The sequence below is a fragment of the Elephas maximus genome, chromosome X (assembly GCF_024166365.1).
Source record: "Elephas maximus indicus isolate mEleMax1 chromosome X, mEleMax1 primary haplotype, whole genome shotgun sequence".
In the NCBI taxonomy this organism is placed as follows: Eukaryota; Metazoa; Chordata; class Mammalia; order Proboscidea; family Elephantidae; genus Elephas; species Elephas maximus.
In genome coordinates, this window is record NC_064846.1 from 21,506,472 (window position 1) to 21,532,638 (window position 26,167).

At 36.1% G+C, this 26,167-nt stretch overlaps 1 protein-coding gene across 1 annotated transcript in view; it reads right to left on the minus strand.

Annotated features, from left to right (window-relative positions):
- Window positions 1-3,798: 3,798 nt before the first annotated feature.
- PHF6 (PHD finger protein 6) overlaps window positions 3,799-26,167 on the minus strand; it is a 46,122-nt gene continuing 23,753 nt past the window's right edge. Inside the window, exons 6-11 of the mRNA XM_049871891.1 lie at window positions 19,340-19,506; window positions 19,042-19,185; window positions 17,506-17,610; window positions 14,713-14,846; window positions 6,741-6,870; window positions 3,799-6,427 (exon numbers count right to left, since the gene is read on the minus strand). Coding sequence (XP_049727848.1) covers window positions 6,741-6,870; window positions 14,713-14,846; window positions 17,506-17,610; window positions 19,042-19,185; window positions 19,340-19,506 — 680 coding nt within the window. The 3' untranslated portion in view covers window positions 3,799-6,427. The remainder of the gene's footprint in view (window positions 6,428-6,740; window positions 6,871-14,712; window positions 14,847-17,505; window positions 17,611-19,041; window positions 19,186-19,339; window positions 19,507-26,167) is intronic.

Genomic DNA, 26,167 nt, shown 5'->3' on the forward strand with positions numbered 1-26,167 from the left:
TCCTCCTTACACAGGTTCTGGCTTTCGCAGGTTTTACAGTAAATCTGATTTAAATTTTTTAAGTAGTTGCTTGGTTAATGTTATAAATACCTAAAACACTCAAAATATGACACTGAGAATTGGGAAAAACCGAATTTTCATGTGACAGCAATTCATATTGACTACATTCAATTTATTCTGTATTTAGAAACTTCCACACTGACTGACAGCATAACTGAGTATCTGTGTTATTTTTCCCAACAATTTATTTTCAGGCACGCAGGTAAATGTTGCTTGAAATTGCTAAATGAAAACAATCATCTTTTTTTTTTTTTTTTGCAGCAAATGAGCAAAAAGCATGATATGTAAATCAAGTCCGTTTTTCTGGTTAGTCCTAGGTTTTATCCATACAAGGACAAAACAGCTAGTTGAAAAGGTAAAAGTTCAAATGGTTTTATTTTGTTTTGACATAACTGACCAGTTATTAGACCCAGTCATAATTTGGGGAACAAGAACCATCACATGACAGATAAAGTTCATAAGAACTCTTCAGCAAAACAGTACACGACTCCATCAAGTGGACTGACCCGAGCCACATATGACCCTGCACACAGAGAAGCAGGTCCATCTGGCAACAATGGGCAGCTATGAGCAATCTGTTACTTTTCAGAAAGCGGGAGGAAGGAAAATGCCTTGCCAATTACTACTGTTCATAATACACAGAAAACAAAACTTTGACTTTGTAGTCTATATGGCCCTGACAACAAAACCAAAACCACTCTTCTAGAGTGGAGGGGGCAGGCACAATCACTGTAGATGGACTTAAATTGGTACATATTTTTGGATGTCAATTTTTAACAAAAGTTTAAGTGTACATACCCTTTACTTAGCAATTCCACTTCTGGAAATTGAGCCTAAAAAATTATTTGCACAAGAACAAGAAGATGGGGCTGAAGAGAAAAATTCCACCTCATCCATACACTGAAATATCATGAAGTTGCTAAAAACGGGAGAAAAATATACTGATACCTTGCAACAGTGTTTAAGAGAAAAAAAGGTTGCAGAACTGTAGTACAGCACAATCCTATTTGTATTAAAAATAGACCTATTATATATGTGCAAAAGCATTTAAGAGGCTAGATAACAAGTACTTCAGGCCTTTAGGATGGTTGAGATGGGGGGATTTTCACATTTTCCTTTATATGTCTTTGGGTATTTTAATTTAGTACAATGACCATATATAGTGAAACCCAAGAAAGCTGGAAACTGTAAGGCGGAAACCCGTCAGAGAAGGAAAACTAAAATATTTTCTACTAAAATGAGAATAGTGGTTAAGACTGCACCCTGTCAAAGGTGGAAAACTTGCAAGGCCTGGAAACACAAGGCAGTGTCGTCAAGTTCAGGCTCTCACAGGTTTCACTGTCTCACCGTTTTGAAACTGAGGTAAAATTTACATAACATAAAATCTACGTGTATGATTCAGGTGTTTAGTATATTCACAAGGTTATGCAACCATCACAACTATCTAATCCCAGAACATATTATCACCCTAAAGAAACCGTATGCCCTTTCGCAGTTACTCCCCATTCCTCCCTTCCCCCAGCCTCTGGCAATCACTAATCTGCTTTCTGTCTCTATTAATTTGCCTACACCGGCTATTCCATGTAAATGGATTCATTCGATTATGTGACCTTTCGTGTCTGGCTACCTAGCATAATGTTTTTGAAGTTTATCCCCACTGTAGCGTGTATCAGTACTTCACTCCTTTTTGTGGCTATATATTACTTTTATTCTAATTTTAAAAAATACTCAATTCACTTTATGAAAACTCAACAATGTGCCTGAATCTGTTGTCCATATTGTTTCCCTGCTCCTGACACTCCCTCGGATATCTGTTCCTCTTGAGTCCCCATTTCAAAAACTACTCCCTCCAACAGTATGTTTTCATATGTGCCTCTTTACACAGCATTTTTTCATTTACGTAACAGACCTAGTGAACTCCTGGCACAGCAGCAGTGTCCCTATCTCTCCGCCACTGCCCCTAACCCACAACATAAAAACATGTGTAGCCAGTGAGAGGTACAGGGAAAGGTATGATCTGGGTATTTGTGGATCTGCTGTCTTTTGACAAGAACCCAGGTCTGGTTGACTTCATTACACTGACCATATGCAGGCTGTGTCTGCTACTGTGTAACACTTTAAAACGCCATCAGTACCTTTCCTAGTAACTAGTATTCTAGAATTTTCATCTTCTGAATAAAAATCAGAAAAAATCTTTTGCCTTACATCCTTAATGTCCAGTTATTTCATTACCTGAACAAGGCAAAAATCTGTAACCCTGATTGATAAAGCAGCCCTTGGCCTCCACAACTGAGGACTCTAATGTATAAACATAATGGGGGGATTGGGTTTTTCCATGAAAAAGATGTGCTGGCTACAGAATTTTCCTAGGAAATTCTACCACGTTTATGAAACCCTGGTGGCATAGTGGTTAAGTGCTACGGCTGCTAACCAAAGGGTCGGCAGTTCGAATCCACCAGGCACTCCTTGGAAACTCTACGGGGCAGTTCTATTCTGCCCTAGGGTTGCTATGAGTCGGAATCAACTCGACGGCACTGTTTTTTTTTTTTTGGTTTTATGCTTTGGGATGACCTCGGCAATAGCTGATGACTACAGCTGAGGAAAAGTAGCTGTCGGTCGTACCAATTAGCTAAAGAAAACCACATTCACTCCCCATCTCTGTACTTTTGCTGTGGTAATTACAATGAGAAGAATAAATTTAAACACACACATGCGCACAGGCACACGCCAGGCACTTCTGGGTAACATCTGCAGAAAAGCACGTCATCCATTTATCGGAACCTGTTACTTGCTTTTTCCCCTCTTTGAAGCAGAATGCAGGTTAGGAATTGTGGGCATGGAATGATCATATTCTACTAATTAAAACTTTGATTTCTGCCCTGGATACGAACACCTGAATATATGAAGCTGTACTTGAAGTTGCCCATGGTAATGGGGGTAAATTTAAATCTGTAAGGCAGAAGCCATTTATGAAAGGGTTATTAGTCTTGTCCCCCTACTCCCAATCTGATAAATTGTACTAGGCGTTTTGGTTTATTTTCAAAATCACCCTTTAACTAGGCTCCAGGGGATCTGATTTAGGCCATAGGTATTTGGACCATGTAATAAAAGAACCAAGATGTAATACAGTTTATTGCACTTAAAAGATTGCCGTTTCTCTCCATGATAAAACTTTTTATTGTGAAACCTTGAACTGAGCTCAAATTCGTATTATATAATAGCTTTCACAAAAAAGACATACAAATATGAAAGTCATAACTCATTTATTGAATGAATAGTATATGCAAGAATACCAATGAAAGGAAACTAATACTACAAACTACAATTTTGAAAATAAAGCCAATATAACAGGAACAAAATATACATAACTTGAGAGGAATGTTTGATTTTGACCCATGATGCATTCCTTATCTTTACAATTAACCTAAATGTCTGGTAGAACAAAACTGTATACCTCAATCTAACTTTACTGCTTTATAAAAAAGCAACCACACTCCAGGATACTTTTCATTTTGCTTTGAGATATGTAAGATTCACACATTTGTTCAAGTACATAGATTCTGGTTCAACAGTAGATCTACATAGCTTGTTATTGTCTTAATATCTTGTGTAGCATGTACTCCTGAGGAAGCACAATCTGAAATTCTAACTGCTGATCTGTGAAATAAATTTTATTTCAGTCATGGGTTTTTAGTAAATTGAGATGAAAGTAAAATTCGCTCCCCCTCCCACCCCCCCGCCCCAGGAACAAAGAGCTCTTATTAAAGTATAGAAACTCAAGTCTATCTTTCTACTCTAAAGAACATTTCTTACTAACATTTCTGGTAAGGCAATAAATGCTCCAGAATAATCTTCAATATACGCTTGCAAAGATTACACTGTTTAATATCAATAACAAAAACAAAACAAAAAGGAAAGAAGGAAAGACGCTTTAAAATTTCAAGCTAAAATATGCATAAAAGACAGTAATGGCAGTATTTTTTGAAATGATGTAAATGCTATATACTTATCAAATAATGTCATGCTTATTAAAACTACAGTTAAGGACTTAAGAGATGTACAGTAAATACACTGCTGAGGTACAGTTTTCTAAGTATTAACACCACAATGTAACTGCTATCCAGAAGATGATGGTGCTACCTGGCAACAGAAGTACTGTACAAGTTTTACACTGTAAGGCACTTTTACTCAGCATGTGACAAAACGTGACTATAGAATCAAAATATCGGAAGCTTACAACCAAAGACTTCATGTGACTTCAATTTTTTAACAAAAGATTATTAGCCAATCACACCACAGTGAGAGAAATAGGTAGCCAGCCACTTATCTAGCCAACCAAAAGGTAAAGTGCTATTCTGGTTGCTAGTGGCAGAGAAAGGGTTGAAGAAACCCATACGAAGTCATATATTTTACTACATAACAAATTCATTAACTGACAGCTATAGTATTTGAAGTCTGTTATATAATTATTGACTGGCCATTATTACCCCTGACACCTTCCATTTTTCCTCAAAAAAAAAAAAAATCGTTACAGTAGTTGTCCAAAAATGAAGGTGCTTTGTTATTCCATGGGTAAGTCTATGGCACACAATGTAAAAAAGACCTAGACACAGTGATAGAAGATTTAAAATAATGGTTTTCAAGCTGTTATAAGGAAATAAAGTACAGATCCTTTGGGAAAAGTCACATAGCTTGGTAAACAAACATCTAGATCTGTCCTTGCACTTCAAGTCATGGTGAATTTTGAAAATTAATCACATACACGCGCACACAAAAAAACCCAATGGCATATTTAGAGCAAAAAGAGAAAACATACAGGGCAATCCACTACTAAAGCTAGTTTCCTTCTAAAAATAACAATAAAAGATGGTTAAAATAGAGCGATCATTGAGTCCCTTGATAGAAGTAAATGTGTGAATATACACTTGACAAACACAACTTTAAGGGACTAGCAGTTTTAAAAAAACTCAGTCATTAAGCACAGTGTAATTTTCCACCTGTTTCATTTTGAAAATGCTTTCCTATCAGCTGCAGAATATCTTGTTGTATAGTCAAGTTAACACATTGGTTTCTGTGTGCTAATTTACTTTAATGTGGCAGGTTACGTGGTAATTCAGAAATCAAAATCTCTATCCTTGATAGATATTGAGGTGCTATGGTAATATTAGGCAGAGCACAACTAAAGTTTTTGGTTTTGCCACAAAGAAATATATAAATGTGCTTCAGCAGGTAAGTGGAAGAAAATATCACTAGCTAGAAATGCCAGCGCGAAAATCATTTCTAAAAAGCTGGGTTCTTAGGCTTTCATAAACAATTGCGATTATCTATCGGTAAAACAATACCGAGTTCTATCGGAAGAAAAAAGCAGGGCAGAAAAGCCTATTTAGTAGATAATGAAAGCAATGAATGAAAACATTAAAAATATTAAATAAAGTTTCTAAAATAGTGGTCACAAAATTAAAAATAAATACTGTTTTATGCAAAGACTGTTGTTTCTCCTCCCATAACACATGAGACCTCCTTACATACTTTGGGCCAATATGTGAAGTGTTTCACATGACAGGGTACTTGAGAGGAACGGGTATCAGACAGGGTGGCTAGAGTTCTTAGTGAGTGGTAACCCTTTAAATCTTAAAGAGATTTAATTTGCTGCTGCCAAATGTTAAACTTGAAAGGATTCGATCATTTCACCGGAAGCTCTTTGTATGATATGGAAAGAAGTGGTGTATTGTCAAGCGGATTTTGGCATAAGCACTGGGGCTGATAGTTTAGAGCTGCCCAAGTCCATGCTGGTCAGTGAGAACTTTAACAGGAACCAAACCAAAAGCTTTAGCACACTTCTTGGATGAAAATTTTTAGCCTGTGCTGTCAAAGCCAAGAGAAAAAAGAAGGTTCTCTTCATTTCTAGTCATCATTACTGAATGTGAAAAGGTAATTCACAAATTGCTGTGTTGCCACCAGAGGCATGTTTGCATTGTAAAGTAAAATTTGCTTATGCTTTCCCTTGAGTATGAACCCACTAAACAAACTTGAACATTCTAATCAGAAGAACTTTGTTCGGTCCAAATATATAGCTTACTTCGTTTCAATGTCTGCTTGAACTGTTGACACTGTACACAGGGTTAATAGTGTTTCGACTGCTTCCCAGAAACTGCAAACTACAGCTACGTAATATCCACACGTCAAACTCTGCCATCTAGTGAAGGCTCATAGAACAAACAGGACATTTTTAGGCAGTTCAGTAAAGGATCTAAGAGTTGGGCAGTAAAAAGTTACAAACCCTTTTTGATTTTAGAAAACAGTGAAAAAAGAATAGTAGTTATGGATGTCTTATTCATTCCCAGTTTTCTAACTCTGTCCCATGAACCTGTTCAAAAGATAAAAAAGTGTAAAATATGATGCTTGAGGGGAAAAAAACAATAAACATGTTATTGAGGAGTGAGAATATCTTACTAATTTTACTTAAAACTATACTGATAAAGTAGATAGTTTCTTTTTACTGTTATAAAATCAGCTAGTTAAAAAAAAACTATGTACGCCTACACAAACCTCTGCATTCTAATAACATGCTCTTAACTAAACATATTAGTATTACAGTTTTAACTGCATACCACTACATCAACATTTATTGATGTATACTGTATCCTGACAACAGGATTTGATACAATGAACTTCCATACCTAGTTTCCATTAAGTTGCTGCTGAGTCAGTTGTTGCTGGTCAGTTTCTACTTTTCCACGACTTTTACTCTCTCGCTCCTCGTCTTCTTCATCCCTTTCATCATTTCCACTGTGATTTTTACAGTATAGTCTAAGATGAGGAAAGACAAAAATCTCAAAATGTCATTGTTACTGCTGATGAGAACACATGTATGCCATCATTAGCAGATGATGTGGGTGCCCCTTTCAAATATGGATTTTCTCATCCACACTTAAAACCACTCCACAACTAGTTACCGGTCTACGGTTACGGAAAAGACAGGAAAGAGCCTTATTATTGAGAAAATACAAGTCCATCTGAAATAAAACCTATGGTTTAAGATGACAGTTAAAATGATCACATATGCCCAAATACAAGGCAATTCATTTTGCCCAACAAGACTGAAAGCAAAGTTTTTGGCTAACTTGAAAACATCAACTTCCATGTATACAGACAAAAAATAAGATACATAAATTTTTAAAAAATCACATTTCAGGAAATGATATATAGTCTATATATACTGCTTCTTTCCACTCACATTTCATGAAACAATTTTATTCAAAATCTTCAAATGCCTTTTCATCACCAGTGCCCTAGCAACTCTATTCCTCATCTAACAGTTTTCTAGGCATTCTTTCTTAATCAAGACTGGTCCCTTCAACTTCTCCTTTTCTCCTGACAGTGACTTTTATGCAAAAGATCAGACCCGTTATCTCATCAACTATACTACATTCCGGATTTCTCTGATTGTTTCCTCTTGGGACTGTTTTCTCTTCTCCATGTACTTCCTATAAACTGGAAGCAAGGTCTAAGGGATTGGTTAGCTTCAGGTTCAATTTTCTTTTTTCAGTCAAGGATAGTTGTAGGTGATTCTGCACACTTAAGGACTGTTCCACTATTAGTGAAGCTGTGTTTGATCATTTGGTTAAGGCGGTGGTAACTGCACGATTTCTCCGTTGTAATACATTATAGGAAACCCTGGTGGCGTAGTGGTTAAGTGCTATAGCTGCTAACCAAAAGGTCAGCGGTTTGAATCCACAGGCGCTCCTTGAAAACGCTATGAAGCACTTCTACTCTGACTTATAGGGCTGCTTGGAGTTGGAATTGGCTCGATGGCACCAGACTAATCAAGCAAACCAATGTGTTGTAGGTTTTCCCCTTTGCAATTAGCAAGTAATCTCTGGAGTGATGCTTTGGCATCATGCTGCTCCAACCACCTTATATTTAGGAACATACTCTGTATATATGAAACTCATTCAGTTCTTAAAGGAAAATGATGTAGAGGATTCTGAACAAGGGTTAAGCCACTTAATGTATGCACACCAAGTTTCTATAGTTAAACATTCCCCAGCCCAATCAAAGGAGGATGGGCTGATTAGAGCTCAGTTTTAGGTCATTTACACACAAGATGACAAGGAGAAACAATGCTTAGAAAATGTTCACTGGATGCCCTCTTGTGGTCAGTACTGGATAAAAAAATGATCAAATAGGAATTCACAGAGGCATGTAACAGATGATCTAAAACGGGTTTCTAACATTTGAATAGAATAAAAGGCAGGGGAAATCCAGGGGGGTGGTGGCAACAGTAACAAGTGACTAACAAGTGAACCCAGTTCGGTCATCTTTCTTCTTTTTATTATTAAAACATTTTCAGTAACTTTCACAGAACTATGGAGAATTTGTACTTTCAGATGCTGCACATTGGGAGGCACATCTTTTCTTAAAATCATGAGTTGAAATGCTAAGAAGTGAGATTCCACAAATCACCACCTATGAAGCACTCGTCCCAAAAGTATAACCTGAATCTTGCCTTTGAGCCAACTTACAGTTTATAGGAAATGTGTGGAGTAGTGAAACAAGTTAAATGTCACCATCAAAAAACAGACAAATCTTGAATGTGGGACTTCTACAGAACAATTTATTGGGTTCTTCAATGAATACGGGGAAAAGCCAGGGGACAAGTGGGACTTGTTCCATATTAACAGGGGCTTAAAAGTAAAAGGAGTCTGAGTATGAGATGATACTAAGAAATTATTGTTCATTTTGAAGTGTGATAATTGCACAGTGATTCTGCAAGAAACACCCATTATTTTTAGGAGGTGTATGCTGAAACACATAGGTGAAAAAATGATAAAGAGGTCTAGGATTTTGCTTTAACATACTTCAGGAGTAAAAACAGACGGCTAGAACAGCTGGCAATAACTTGGTAACTCCTGACTTAAGGATTTGTTATACAATTCTATTTTTGTATATATTCAAAAATTTTTATAATAAAAAGTTTTATTTAAAAAGATGAGTCCTTTGTTGGCAGAACAAATTTAAATCTTTTAATGAAATTACTTTTCATTCAAGGAAATGTTTATCACAGGCCCATTATGTGACATTCATCAGTCTAGCCACCAACGTCACAGGTGTCCAGCAAACAAGATCTCTGCTTTCGGAGAACTTAAAAATTTTTACAGTGGTGACAATTAAAATAATACATATTTAAATAGTTTTAAAATACAGTAAAACAGAGTCACTAATCCTCCCTCTCCTTTTTAATATGAAAAAGATCCGGGAGGGCAATTAAGGAAGAAAAGCCCCATTTAGGAAGATAGAGAAACCACTTCATTCAGAAATATTCCTCCTATCTGTCCATTCTTCTCTCCCCAAACTATTTACATATGGATTCTCATTTGACCTCAATGCATTCTATGAGATAGAATCTGGAATCCACATCATAAGCAGATTTTAGAAACAAATGTAAAACATAAAAAGAGCTATTCAAATCATCATGGGTCCTAGTGTAAACATTTTTGTTCAGGGGTTGTTACTGCAACATGGTTTTATAATTGCTAAAAACTTAAAATCTAAATGTCTAAAAAGGGAACTGATTAAATAAGTTGATACACCCGTACAATGGAATGCTGGGTAACCATTAAAATGGTGATACAGAACAGTTTACTGTCACAGAAAAATGGTTCAGATATAGTTAAGTGGGGAAAAAAAAGATTACGAAATGGTGGGTGTAAGAGAATTTTGTTTTCATAAATATGCACATATACGCAGTCACACAAAAGTCTAGATGAAAATATCCCAAAAGATTTAAAACTGCTATCTCTAGGTAGCAGAATTAAAGTTGACCTTAAGTTTTTTTCCCTTATTTATATTTTCCTTTTTCCAAAATGAAAATGGGTAACTATTATAGTAAAAATATTTAGAGAGTTAAAATTTAAATAATTCCCCACACAATCTGATGTCAGGTGTTTAAAATGGGCCAGTTACTTTAAAATGCAATTGGCTATTTTAAATAATATTGCTCGTGGAAATATTCAAACAGCATAGAATCATATAAAGGAGAATATAAAATTGGCTCTCCTCCTCCTCTTCCATCCCTATGCCAACTAATGAGCGGTAACCACTGTTGTTTGGTGAATGTACTTCTAGAAAGTTTTCTATATACACAAGAATATATATATACGTGTGTATGCACGTATATATGTACATTTATTTGCTAAAGTAAACTATGCATACTGTACTACAACTTTTTTCTCTTAATATATCATAGAAAGACCCCTCCCCAACTCTACACATGGGTCTACTTCATTCTTTAACTGATACACAGTATTCCACTATATGCATGTATTGAAGTTTATTTATCAAGGCTTAATTTTTTTTTTCTGATGAATATTCAGGCTATTTTTCTTTTTTTGTTATTGTGGGTAAAAAGTTAGCAAAAAACTCTTTTCCCATTCTGCATGAGAATGTTATCTTTGCTGTAGTTCCATTCCCCTGGCAACTTACTAAAAATTGGTACGTCGACTACCTTACTAAGCTATATACCTCTGCTTGGAAAATGATATGGACTGGGAGAATTAAATATATTTTGATAGGAAGCCTTATCTTTGGGTCTCTTACAGTGCAGTGTGACTAACATGTCTCTTGTGGAGAATGTGAAAACTGTCCATGCCTATATAATTATGTTACAAGAGGGACTGGCTTCTATGGGGGGTCAGGCTTATAAGCCAGGCTGGATCCCACATTTTATTAGGCCTGAGCTCTGCTACTGCTATACTTGCTGCTGAAAGGACTTCCACAGAAGAGAAGGATCTGATACTCCCCTACCGGCAAGCTGTAGCTCCTGTCCTATATCCTTCTTGGGTGGACTAAGCAGCCTAGAAGGCTTGTAAATCCAAAGTATACCTGAGTCTAAGATGCCCAAGTGGGTATTTATAGTAATGATACTCTAAAGGGTAATAATAGCAGCTATCATTAACAATAATACAATGAAACTTTTTGCATATACATTTTTGTACTGTTTTCTGCTTACTTCCCCTAGATAAATCCCTAGAAGTGGGCCAATAGCAAAAGATATACACTATTTTAAGGTTTTGATCTCCAATTATAAACTGCTCTCCAAAAAAGCTATACCAATTTACATTCAACATTAACACCGAATAAGAATGTCCGTGTCCCCACAGCCTAGCTAATATTACATAATATGCACCCTATTAATCTTTGTCCATCTAACGGGCAAAAATTGATAGCATTTCCTTCAGTACCAGTAAGGTTAAACATCTCATATGCTTATTATCCACGGCTATTTTTTCCATAAATTGCCTGTTCATATCCTTTGTCAATTTTTTAAATGGGCTGTGTTTTCCTTAATGATTTGGAGTTCTCTTTAGGTAGTCAAATAAAAACTCCAGGTTTCCTATTATGCTTAGAAAGGCCTTTAAGAATATAGGACTATCTCCTCTATTTCCTTATCACACTTATAGTCTTATTTTTTATGTTCAGATTTTTAACTCATGTACAATTTATTTTTCGGTACAGTCTGAGCTAAGGACTCAAGTTATATTTTCTAAATGGGTAGTCAACCATATGTTGTTGTTGTTGTGTGTCGTCGAGTCAATTCTAACTCATAACAACTCCAGAGGATGGAGCAGAATTGCCCCCATAGGGTTTCCAAGGCTGTAATATTTATGGAAGCAGACCGCCACATTTTTCTCCTGTGGAGCTGGTAGGTTCAAGCCACCGACCTTTCAATTAGCAGCCTAGTGCTTAACCACTGCGCTACCAGGGCTTCTTTGTACTTAGTATATCAAAAAGCAAACCAAACCCATGCCGTTGAGTCGATTCCAATTCATAGTGACCCTATAGGACAGAGAAAAACTGCCCCGTAAGGTTTCCAAGGAGTGGCTCGTGAATTTGAACTGTCAAGAGCTGTAGCTCTTAACCACTGCGCCTCCAGGGTTTCTCTACTTAGTATAAAATCCACTGCCGGAGTTTATTCCAACTCACAGTGACCCTATAGGACAGAGTGGAGCTGCCCCATAGAGCTTCCAAGGAGCACCTGGTGGATCTGAACTGCCAACCTTTTGGTTAGCAGCCGTACTACTTAGTACAACCAAAAACCAAACCCGTTGCCGGCAAGTCGATTCCGATTCATAGCGACCCCGCGGGACAACAGGACAGAGTAGAACTGCCTCACAGAGTTTCTAAGGAGCGCCTGGTGGATCTGAGGCACACATCTGGTTAAGAACCCTTGCTCCTTAACATTACATAAGCTATTTGCTGTTTTCTCCTAAATCCTCTGTTAAGATGTTAAGGTAGTGATCAATTCCTAGCTTACCAAAAGCACCCATTATATTCTTCTTTAAAAAAATAAAAAATGGATGTTGAATGTTATCAAATGTCCTTTCACCATCTATCAGGAAGGTGATAAGATTTTTCCTCTTTGCTCTATTAATTATAACAGATCCCACTATAAAACTCCCTAATTTTGAGCAGTTTTTAAATTCCTACAATAGAGCTAAATTTGATTTGCTATTATTTTATTTAGGATGTTTGTATATATATTTATAAATGTGAGACTGCTCTATAGTTTTTTTTAAGGCTCTATTTGTCAGGTTTGTCATCATGGTTATACAAACTTTACAGAACGAGCCAAGAAGCTCTTTATCTTTTGCTATGTGTTTGACCTCTTTAAATAACATTGGAATTATCTGTTCTTTAAAGGTTTGATAGCGCTCATCTGAAAAACCTGTGTGTTTATTATTAAACAAAGTCTGGCAATTTTATAACACAGAATCAGCACATTATGCAGTAACAGTGACTTGGTGACCGTATGTATAAACAGGGGACTACACAGGACAGCAGACCCTGAAATCACTGGTCTGTGCTAGGCATGTGACAGTAAAAAAGTGCTCTACAACTCTCAGAGGCAAACCAGGAAACCCTATCAATATATTCCATTCGGTTAAACATATGGAACCATTACAGACATACACCAACACCACTAGCCCAAAGCAGCACAGATGAGTAAAAAACCCATAGAAGAAAGGATAACATGTAATTCTCAATCTCCAAACCTGACTTCATCCTTCTTCCAAAGTCTTTAGACTTCCATCTTCACAATTACCTCCTATTCTAAGCTACCAACACTTGTCATCTGCACTATCTACAACAGGCTCCTAACTCATCTCCCCATTGCACTCTTGCTTCTGTCCCACCATAGGGTCTTACACATGCTGTTCCCTCTGCCTAGAATTCTTTCCTCCACCCACATTCATCTTCCTCATCCCTTATACCTCAGCTCAAGCACTATTTCCTTAAGGGACTCCCCTAAACACTCCCCCATAACAGACTAGGCCAGCTTCCTCTTATTATATATATACATATATATACACACATCATTGTGTGCCTTCCCATTCATGGTACTTGTATCATTTGTAATTATTATCTCTCTCACTATATGATATATATATAAGCTCCATGAGGACAGTCTGGTCCCATTTGTTTTAAATTATTTATTTATTGTTGTTGTTGTTGTTGAGAATATACACAGAATATACACCAATTAAACAGTTTCTACACGGACAATTTAGTGACACTGATTACACACTTTGAGTTGTGCAACAATTCTCACCCTTGCTTTCTGAGTTGTTCTTCCCTCATTAACAAAACTTACTGGACCCCTAAGGTTCCCATCTAATCTTTTGAGTTGCTGTTGTCAATTTTATCCTATATAGATAGATCTTAAAAGAGGACAATGCTCAAAGCAGACATTCTTTACTAATTAAGCTAAAATATTGTTTTAAGAAGACTTCAGGGGATATTTTTGGTTTAAGGTTTAAAGATTATCTCAGGGCAATAGTTTTAGGGGTTCACCCAGCCTCCATGGCTCCGGAAAGTCTGCAGTCTGTAAGAATTTACAACTCTGCTCTGAATTTTCCCCCTTTTGTTAAAAGATTCTTCTATAGAATCTTCGATCAAAATGTTCAGTAATGGTAGCTGGGCACCATCCTGTTCTTCTGGTCTCATGGCAAAGGAGGCAGTTCTTTATGGAAGCAATTAGCCACTTACTCCATTTCCTCTTCCTATTCCTGACTCTCCTTCTTCCTCTGTTGCTTCAGGAAAAGAGAGACCAGTTGTGCCTTAGATGGCCACTTTCAAACTTTTAAGACCCCCAAAACTATGCAACAAACTAGGAGGTAAAACTGAAGTGTTAAACACGTTATTAGGCCAATTAGCTGGGATGTCCCACGAAACCAGGACCCTAAACCTCCAAACCAAGGAACCAAATCCTATGCGGTGTTTGGCTGTAGATAAGCAGCCTCAGCAGCTTTTTTTTTTTTGTCATTGTTATAAATACATCCTATCACACAACTTTTGCAAATCCAACTTTTTACAGGTATCTGTGTTTGTTTTGATCACTATTATATGCCCAACTCCTAGTACAATACCTGACACATAGTAAGCACAATAAATTCTAGTTGAATGAATGCTAATACAGGGGTATGTAATCAGAGGAAAATGCCAATTGCAGAACTCATTCCTTATATAATGTCCACAATCTTGTATACCAACTAAACACCACCTAAGGATAGTGGTCATGTAACCTAATCTCATCTATTTAAGGATGGTTACTTACAGACATATTTAGGAAAACAGACAATTGTTTCTTACTTGTAAATTCCTCGTGACATATTTTCAATGTATTTAGCTTTGTCTTGTACTCCACAGTGGTAATGGTAAGTCTTAACACAGGCTTTTATTTCACATCCAATAGTAGCACCAGGCTGACTGCAAAGTGTACACTTCTGTTTAAGGAGACAGAAAGGAATAATGAGTAGTTTCTCAAAGTTTATGCAATCTTAATTATTCTATTTAGGCATAGTTCAGCCAAACATTCTAGTTAAAAAAAAAAAAAGCTGTATTTTCTACTGAAAAAAAAAAAAAAGGGATGCATTGAACTTATATGTAGCATACATATCAAATACTGCAATTTAAATCATACTTTGATAAAATTTCTAATATTAAATCATCCCCTGGCATTTCCACTATTTAACATTTGCTAAACTGCCAGCTTGTCAGAAAAACTGTACTAACCATTAGCGATCTGGCACCTAAACATAGATAAGATACTCACCAATACTGCCAAACACACAAAAAAGAATGACATTCTATATTATAGTGGATGACTGCCCGCTCCCCTGATTAGAGCCTTTCTTATTATGACCATGGCAAAGAATTAGACAGAAGAAAAGCAATCTCCCCGAGAGGAATTGTTACCAAGTAGGCAGAAGTGCAAAGACACTAAAGGGGCTGACATATCTTCTCAAGACTCAATTTGGCCTAGAACCACCTTGCCTTAAATAATGTTCTGTGATTTAAAGGTGCTTGGTGAAAAAAGGAGTTAAGAGTCAAGTGAAATGCTTGATAAAGCAGACTGCTTTATTGCAGAGCTTCTCACGGCCTTTTCTCCAGAAGGGGGTATATTAAGTAGTTCCCAAGATACCTTTTCATTTTGGTGCGGTTGGGGTAGCATCTTGATGGGCTAATTTCCTTTGGAGCATGCTTAAGAAATGCTAGTTAGTGTTTACCTTACCCTTCAACAGTGCCAGAGATAAATAATAACTCAATCAAGAGAAATGAATCAGTATGCTAATCACCTATTTGGACTTTGGCTGTATAATACAACATTGCTCTGCATAATAGAGCAATTTTTCTTTTTTAATACTATAGGGCTGTTATACCAGTATGTGGTTTCATTTCTAAAGAGTAATCAGAAGTATCAATACACTGAACTGTATATGAACATCAACAATTTTCACCCTGCTAGCCTCCCATGTATCTTATTCAAATTCCTACTTTGAACATTATATGCATTTATATTGTTGTAAAGTTATATATAACACATTTGCTAATTCAACATTTTTCATATGTACAATTTAGCGCATTATTTCAATGTTTTTCTTCACCTTCAAAAACGCAGTTCTGCAAAAGGTTACTTCTAACGGATTCAGACAAAGGTCATCAATGTCTGAAACCATTAGATGAAAGACTGAAGGGGAACTTCACAATGGAGGGATGAGATTCATCACCAAATCCAACCATCAGACATTCTGCCTCTGCAGTGACAAATGTGGATATACAGTCCCACCTGTGAAGTACTCTAGCCCCCTCAAAAGTTGCAACTGAATCTAACCAAGCCTTTAGATCTTCACTTCCACTTTAAAAGAAAACACACAAACCAAAATTGTGGGACATTCTATAGAACAATTAACCTATTTTCTTCAATAAATCAATGGCATACAAAAAAACCCAAAACAAAACAAAAAAGGAGACTTCCCTAGATTACTTAAGAGGTATATAACAACCAAATGTAATGTGTGATCCTTGTCTGGATTCTGATTCACACAAGGCATCCTTAAAAAGACAGTTTTGAGACAACTGGGGAAACATGAATATGAACTGGGTATTAAATGACATGAGGAATTATTCTTAATTTATAAGGTGTGATGGCACTGGGGTTAGGTAAGAAATTATCCAAGTTCTTAGAGAAGGGTATTGAAATATGTAGAGGTGAAATGAAGTCTGAAATCTGTTTTAAAGCACACGTCAAGCAACAACGATAAAAGGCATAGATGATCCAAATGCTGCAAAATCTTGAAAACTAATGAATCAAGGTAATGGATATATGAGTGTTACTATGCTCTGAATTTTGATGTTTGAAAACCTTCACAATGAAAAAAAGCTGCATTCCACTGACATAATTCATGAACTATAAAAGAATAAGTGATCAATACACACCGATATTTTTAAAAGTTACTTATTAATAGGAGCCCCGGTCATGCAGTGGTTAAAGGCTCAGGTGCTAACCAAAAGGTCAGCAGTCGGAACCCACCAGCCGCTCCTTGGAAACCCCATGGGGCAGTTCTACTCTGTCCTCTAGGGTCGCTATGAGTCAGAATAGACTTGATGGCAATGGTATGGGTACTTATTAGTACTTCAGTACTTTTAAAATTTTGGGATTAAGATACATTTTATAAAGGAAACGTTTAAGCTATGATAAACACTTTAAGAGACATAATTATTTATATGTACTTTAACTGAACAGAAAGCTCTGGGAAAAAAGAAAAAAAAATCCTTCCCCTTTATTTAATAACATGGGGAGGTTCTCATTGGTCTATTAGAGTTATGTGTCATATTCACATCTTCATTGATTTTATTAGAAAATGTTCAAATACCCTAAAATATAAATCTTCTCAGTACAATAACTCTCTTAATAAAGTTACATAGAGGAATAAGGGAGTAATATCGTCGTTTTATTATATTTCAAAAAAGTAAAAAATATACTTTGCTTTAACATGAGCTACTTTATATGAAATTTTTAGATGGATAGATTTGAGATGTGTTCTAAATTTAAAGCAGAAAGTGAAAAGTAACATTGCATAACCTAAATATAAAACCACAGACCATTCTTTTTCCTCGCTTAATCTCCTGAAGTACAGTTTTAATATCAAAGTCTCCAAATTCTGCTCTTGATGTTGTTGTGAGCTGGACTGTGCCAGAAGAAAACAGCTAGAGAAGAAAAATGCAGGAACGTTAACATTCAGAATCCTTGTGAGAAAAAGATTAGACAGCATAGTAACGAATGTGTCATATTACTTTAATTTCTTGAGGAAAAGGATTTTTTTCCTTAACAATTGTGTACCAATTCAAATATTTTTTTTAAAAATTCACATGTATGATTAAAATATAAACCAAAATAAGAAAGAAAGAAAACGAAGACTGGCAATGTGCAACTCAGATTAAATATCTTCTTGCCTCAAACAATGAGGATTTGTAATCCTGTTGTCTCTCAACTGTTGTACATTTCCAAGTTTTTTTTAAAGAGGGTTTTAAATCAGGATATTCCAACCACAGACACAGATCAGAATCATCCGGGTTTTTTTTTTTTTTTTTCTCAAAATAGACATGTCCACAGGGAGCCTGGATACATATTTTGGATAAAGTCCCCAAGTAAATGTGATATGAATCTCCGGTTAAGAATCTCTGATAGACATAATTTTTAAAACAAAATCATTCAGGAGACAAGTACTTCAATACAATCTAACTCCAAAACATTTATGCGTGCCTACTATATGTCAGGCCTGGGTCTAAGGATGCAAAGATAAGATATACTTCTTGTTCTTCAGGAATCTAAGAGTCTATTAGAAAAATAGGCTCCTAAGTGAGTAAGTGCAACACAGTGTGTTAACAACAGCGACATTTGTAACAGGTTTATAAAGCTGAAAATCTTACACTTAGGAAAACAGTTACAGATTATCTGCAATATAGTAACTCTAGAATTAGAATTGGGTATCTTGGTGGTATAAATGTTTAATGCACTTGGCTGCTAACTGAAATGTTGGCAGTGCGAGTTTACCCGGAGGCACCTTGGAAGAAAGGCCTGGTACTCTATTTCCAAAAGATCAGCCACTGAAAACCCTGTGGAGCACAGGTCTACTCTGATAGAGGGTTGCTATGAGTTGGAATCAACTCGACAACAACTGGTTATAATTAGGATTCTTCAAATCCTACTAAAGCATACAAAAAAAAAAAAAGGAAAGGAAAAAAACCAAACTCGTTGCTGTTAAGTCGATTCTGATTCATGGCAATCCCACATGTTTCAGAGTAGAACTGCGCTCCACAGGGTTTTCAATGGCTATAATCTTAAGGACATAGATCACCAGGCCCTTCTTCCACGGTGCTGCTGGGTGGGCCAATTGTTTAGTTAGTTGAATGCAAACCATTTGTGCTACCCAGGGATCCCTATGAAAGCATAAAGGCTATATTTTTAAACATCTAAAGTTTCTTTTTAAAGTTTATTAGATTTAGATCATAGGATATGCTATTCATAATTCTTAAACATGGATGCTGAGAGAAGTGTTGTGTTTGGTTACTAGCCCAATGATTTTCAAAATAACAGGGGTTTAGAGAAGCACTTTTCATAAAAAGAACCATACTTACCATGCACTTATAATGTGCAGCTGCCTTTTTGGCATTAAATATATGCAGTTTTCCTCTAGCTTCATTTTCTTCCTCACCTACATGACAAAATCCACATTTAGGCCTGGTGTCACTAGGGCTGCTTCTGTGTGGAGATCTATCTCTCTGCAAATGCAAAAGAAAAAAAAACTCTTAAAAAGATCTGTGAAAATATGTCATCAGTATCTCACGCTTATTTAACATTTCAGATGACAAATATAAACTATAAATAGCTTAAATTAAATACTCGTGATGCTACAAAAAGCATTTTTCTACTTACATAGGAACTACTTTCCATTTCATCTGTTCCATGGGAGGATGTAGACCTGGTATCTTCCGACAGCCCTTTCAAATGAGTTTTTCGTGGCCTTCCTTTGCGACTTTTCTTTTTATTTTTAGGTGATGAGGGCTCCAGTTCATGTTCATTAAAACTTTCTTCTAAATCAGCTGTTTACAAATTAACAAAAGCTTTATATGGACCAATCTTAAAATGTGCAGTAGTTCATGGGTTCTTAGAACTTACAAGTCTCATTCCTCCAGAAATGAGAATACTCTCCAGGAGTGGTCTATAATATTCAACATAGCAACTTAATGTTTCATACAAATTTCACAAAAATCAAACATCAAAAAATATTATATATTATAATTTTAATTATTTTCTTTGAACTCGTAATTCTATCAAATTGAGTTTTGTGGTTTTGCCTATGTATATAATTCAGTCGACATTTTCGAACTCTAAAAATTAATTTTTACAATGAGCTCTTGTATTTCTTTCTTACCATAAGTTTCAAAGAGTTTTACCTAGCGAATAAACTTGCTATGTAACTTGGAAAACCAATATTAAAATAAGGTAGGTCATTTGCACTGTCCAATATGGTAGCCACTAGCCACCATGTGGCTTTTAAAATTTTAAGTCAATTATGATTAAATAAAATGAAAACCTCCGTTTTTTAGTTGCACTAACCACATTTCAAGTACATATTAGCCACATGTGGCTAGTGGCGACTGTACTGGACCGCATAGAATGTTCCCATCACTACAGAAAGTTCTATCGGACAGCGCTGGTATAGACAGCTCTTCAAACTATAATGAAAAATGAATGGCCAAATTCAACAAGGAAGTCATCCACACATAAACTACCAACTGATCAAGCAATTAAACAAATATTAAGTACAAAAGGAATTTCCAACCTAAGCAGTAGAAAAGCTATATTGTAACTTAGTTGTGAATACTTGAATGGATTAAATAAAATTTGTGTATAAAAACTTTAGAACTGCATTTCTCAACAATTTGAAGAAAATCTCTACCATTAATGGAGGAGGTGTTATCCACTTACCAATATTTCATTTACTGAGGGCCTACTGTGGACAAGACAATGTATTTAGTGTTCAAAAAGGTATAAAAACAAAATAAATGTTCACTTAGCTTAGAGCAAAACTATAAAAATTTTAGGCACGCTGTAATATCTTCATTTTTCCTCCTTTACCAGAAGTTATTGATTACAATTCCAGGAATTAATGAGAAAGCGTATCAATTCCTTATTATCAGATGTTAATATCTTTCCTAATAAAAATTTTAAAGGATTCTTTTTGAAGAAATACAAGCATATTCATTATGGTAAGAAAAGGGTAATTCAACTGGTGTGCTTTAATATATAAACTCAGGCAACTGTAAGCATTAGCTTGTCTGCAAAACAGCTAACAATTCATATGAATGCAAACTTGTATATCTATGATAGGATCTGAGAGATGAAAAATGGGGAAAAGGTGAAAGTTTTTGGAGAGTGTTTTAGAGGCAAAAAGACAAATGCATGTGAATAACTCTTCCTGAGAAGAATAAGTCAATTAAAGATGTTTTCTTCCGATCTTAAATTAACACCATGGGAAATTTTATATCAGAAAACAGTATCTACTTTTAACATTCAAAATGGCAATCACTGCATCATTAAAACATCTATAAATTACTTACAAACTGATTCCACTATTGGGACAACACGCTAATTTTCCACATGACACATTTGTGTATTCTAAATATGCAATCGTTCAGTATAAAATTATAATGGACTTTAACGGCAACAGTAAAAATCACAAAGGGTTCCTAGGCTTTCAAACTTATAAAAATAAGAAAAACGTAATAATTAAAAGGCAAACACTAAATGGAAAAATATCTGCTGTACCTGTGACAAAGGATTAATATCTTTACAATACAATAAAAAAAAAAAAAAAACAATAAACTCATATAAGATTAAGACTCCAACAGAAAAATGGGTCAAGGATATGATCAGACAATTCAGACTATAAACCAAAAAACTAAACCTGTTGCTGTTGAGTCAATTCTGACTCAGAGTGACCCTACAGGACAGAGCAGAAGTGCCCCATAAATCTTTATGGAAGCAGACTGCCACATCTTTCTCCCACAGAGCTGCTGGTGGGTTTGAACCACCAACCTTTTGGTTTGCGGCCAAGCGCTCACACTATGCCACCAGGACTCCTTTCACAGACTTTAAGTGGTTAATAAACATAATTTTTAAAAAAACTTTAACTTCTCTAGAATCAAGGAAGTGTAAATTCAGTGATATATCATTTTCACTATTAAAAGAGCAGAATTTAAATAGGTATAAAAAGCCACAATAAGCCTCTGATGACGGACAAGCAGTGACTGTGCATGAGGTACACTGGCCAGGAATCAAGCCCACTTCTCTTCATGGAAGAGAACTCTGCCACTGAACCACCACTGCCCTCACTGAGGACTCTGATATCACATAAAAGTGTCTCTAAACGGCTATTTAAAGTACAGAAAATGAACAATTATAGCTATTCTAGCAAAAAAACAAGGGAAAGAAAATACCAAATGAATATTAAAGCAGGCAAAGTCTTTAAATTATAACTTACTTTCAACAAACTTCTATTCTAATACAACTATGGTAATTCTTCTGAGACATAAATTGAGTTATAAGATCTGACGAGCAGTCTATATACATTAGGTCTCAGAACTGCCCACTGGGGAATCCATCAGGTCCCTGAATAAAATCAAAACGAGAGCCTCCGAGGTTAGATACAAAGGATTCCTTCACACTGTCTCGCCAAACTTGAGGCTTTATGGTCACTGTAATTCTAGCACTTATCACTAGTGTTTATTTTTAAGTAATTTCAGACTTACAAAAAAAAGTTGTAAAAACAGTACAGAATTCCTCTACAGTATAATCTTCACCCAGATTCCACAAATGTCAATATTTGACCACACTGGCTAGATCATTCGTTCTCTGTATCCACATATATACACGCACACAATTTTTTTTTCTGAAAAGTTTAAGAGTTACACAATGCTTTAAGAAATAGATATTTTATCTCTAAATACCTCCACTGTATTTTAATCAGTCGGTCACATATCTCTCACTAAATCGTGCCCTCCTCCACCCCCCAAAAGCTGAGATTGTGTTTTATTAATTCATCTTGCTCTACTAACACCTGGCACAAGAGAAACTATGGGTAACTGAAGTAAAACGTAAGTCACAGGTTTGGTTCCTTACAATTTCAAGAACCTAATCTGAGCTGAAATTATGTTTGTGGTCATGACTTATATTTTATAGATCCTTGTTGTAGATAGTTATCACCCAGCGTCTATTCCAGATAACTTTTTTAATCTATCAGATTATTTTGCTCAACATAAATTATTACATACAAAGGCCTTAACGCCTTAATAAAAATGATTTTAAAAGAACCAATATTCATACTTATTCACAGTCCCTCTCGGATACTCAGATGTTTAACGACAAGCGGTCCTAGCCAATCACTACGACAAAATGGAGACTTCGTCAGTTATGAACTAGAGCTTTTTGCTTTGCCAAGGTTTGCAATTTTTGAAATACTGCTCACAAAAAAAAAAAAAGGAAAGAATACAGCCATTATCCAGATACATAAGCGAAAGGGGAAAAAAACACATAATAAGATGTAGGACTTAATTCTGGCTATTTCCGATTGTAGAAATTCCTTTTAAGAACAGGAAAGTATTACACATCATGGCAATTTTGCTTAATGTTATTCAAAAACTTTTCTCTCATAGGAACTGCTTGAGAGCCCTGTAAAAATTCAGCTTTCACACAGGCCCAGCAACGAAGGCAGTGTGGTACTGTGGAAAGGGGTAAGAATATCTGGGACTGGGTTTAGGGCTTGCCTTCGGTGCTTAGTAGCTGTATGACTTTGAGCAAGTTCCTTAATCACCCTGAACCTCAGTTGTTTTTACCCATTTTTTGCGAGGATAATACAGATAGGTTATAAAGTATACACATACGATTATTATTTCTGGTGGTACTCCAGGCTGTGGGTTATGTAGGCATTTGTCTCAGAAAGGCCTATCAATTATTACTTGTTATACTTGTTATCCAGATCAGTACACTGCAGGGGCTCAATAAATAAGAGCTGTTACTATTATTCACTTTAAATATTTTTTTTTACTTCCAAAATGTTTGTTCAAAATTACATGATTATGTAGGATCACAATATTTTGAAATTCTCTTCTGTATTTGGACCATCTTTTCTAAGCCACTATTTTATTCTTGGGAAGTGGTAAGGCCCCAAATCCTTTTTAAACTCATGGCTCACCTCAGTGTACCAGGAATGGTGAGGATGTGGAGAAATCACAACCGTTACATACTGCTGGTGGGAATCTAAATGGTGCAGCAGACACTTGGGAAAACAGTCTGGCTACTACTCCAAAAGTGAAAACATAGAATTAACCACGTGATTCAGCAATTCCACTGCTAGGTACATACCCAAGAGAATCAAAAAAGTACATTCACATAGAAACTTGTACACAAATGTTCATAGCAGCATATTCGTAATAGCCAAAAAGTGAAAACAACTCAAATGTCCATTAACTAATAAAAGGATAAACAAAATGTGGTATATACATAAAATGGACTATTGGGGGGCAATAAAAAGGAATGAGATACTAATACACGCCACGACATGGATGAACCTTGAAAACATTATGCTAAGTTGAAGGAAGACAGTAACAAAAGGACAAATATTGTAAGATTCCATTTACATGAAATGTCCAGAACAGGCAAATCCATAGACATGAAATAGATTAGAGATGGGGCGAGTGGAAGGTGAGGGGAAGTTGTGGGAGTAACTGTTAATGGGTATAGGGTTTCTTTTTGGGGTGATGAATTAGATAGCACTGAGTTGTATACTTAAAAAAAATCAGACTAGAAAAAAGAGCAAACAACCTACATAATTGACGGTATTTAAATAAATCAGGATACATCCAGTCCATGGAATGCTATGCACAGTGAAAAATGATGCTATAATTAGAATTTTGAACACTTTCTAGATAGTTGGTATTAAGAAATTATTATTTTAGGTATGATAGTGGGTAGGTTTAAAAAGGAATCACTGCCAGAGGTATACACTGAAGTACAGTATTTACAGTACAATGATGTAACATCTGAGATTTGCTTCAAAATAATAGATGGAATTAGATGGTGTATAGACAAAATAACACTGGCTACACGCTGGCAACTGTTGAAATTAGATGACATGTACATGGAGGTTCATTATACTACTCTATTTGTGTATACCTATGAAATTCTCCATAATAGAAAGTTAAAAGAAAAATATATAAGGCTCACCTTCAGGCTTACACAAAATTATAATGTTGGCAGTATCTGATCTTGGCATCCTCAAACCTCTTCTGAACACTATTCCATTCCCAGATTCTCTCAGTGGGTCATCATGACCTGGCCTATACTTCCCTACAGAATCGAACATACTTGTTTAAATCCCAACTCTACTCCAGTACTACCAATTGTGTGACTGCCTCTGAACAAGTTATTTAACTTTCTGGGCTTTGGTTTCCTTCTCTATAAAACAGGCACAATGCCCACCTTGCAGATGAAATGAGAATACGTCTCTAGTGCACAATAGGTTCAGCTCTTAACCTCCCCATTCCTCAGCCATTAAATAAAGCTTACAACTGACTGCTCAAATTCCCTTATATCCTCAACTCCCCTCTGAACATTCCCTCCACCTCTTGCCTTAATTGAAACCTGGCAGCTAATTTTGGAGCTTCTACTGTCAGCTTCTCAAGTAGAGACTGCTTATTCTCTCTTACCAAATACAAATGCATGTGTGTGATGCGGTGGTGAGGTGTCACTGTCCTTCCTACTCAGTGCTTCTTTTTTCTGGACCTCAAATATCCAACACAGTAGCCACACGTGGCTATTTAAATTAATTATAATCAAGTAAAATTTTAAATTAAGTTCCTTAGTCACACTAGCCACATTTCAAGTGCTCAATAACCCCACGTGGCTAGTAGCTATCATAGTGGGCAGTGTAAATATAGAACATTTCCATCATCACAACGGAGCACTGCTGAGCCTTGCTTGTAAAAAGCCTGCACCTTTGAGGTCCATTCAATGTGAAATCCCTACCAAAACTTGAATGTGAATGCAAATCACTGGGAGATCTTGTTAAAATGCAGATTCCTGTTTAGTAGCTCCGGTGAGGTTTAAGATTTGCATTTCTCACAAGCTCCCAGTTGCGGCCAATTCTCTGGTCCACAGACTACTTTGAATATAAAGGAGCTATGCCACCTTCTTCCCCCTCAATGCTAACAATTAACCAAATTCCAATTATTCTACCTTATGTATCAGACTTTCTTTGGCACGAGCTCACAGTCCTTTTCTCCAACTCCTGCCATCACCCTGGGTGAGTTCAACTGTCCACATGGACAATCGAAGCAATACCTAGCTAATCAGTTCCCTGATCTTCAATGATGCCCTCCATCAACTACCTAATCCCGATAATGACACCCAGATGACTTACTGAACTCTCTTCCTAGGGATTTTGCTCCAATCGCAGAGATTCAATTTTCTATACTTACATAGGACAAACTTATCTCTAGGCAAAGTGTATATTCTAAGAACAAGAACCACATAATCTAGTGTATATTTTAATATATATTTTCATCACAAAAAATGGGGGGTGGGGGACTACATAATCCATTTACTTATCTGTTACCACCACTTGGATAGTTCAGAGTGCACAGGTATTTCAAAATCAACCTTTCAAAACTTCACACACCAGTCTTCCCCCATAAGCACACT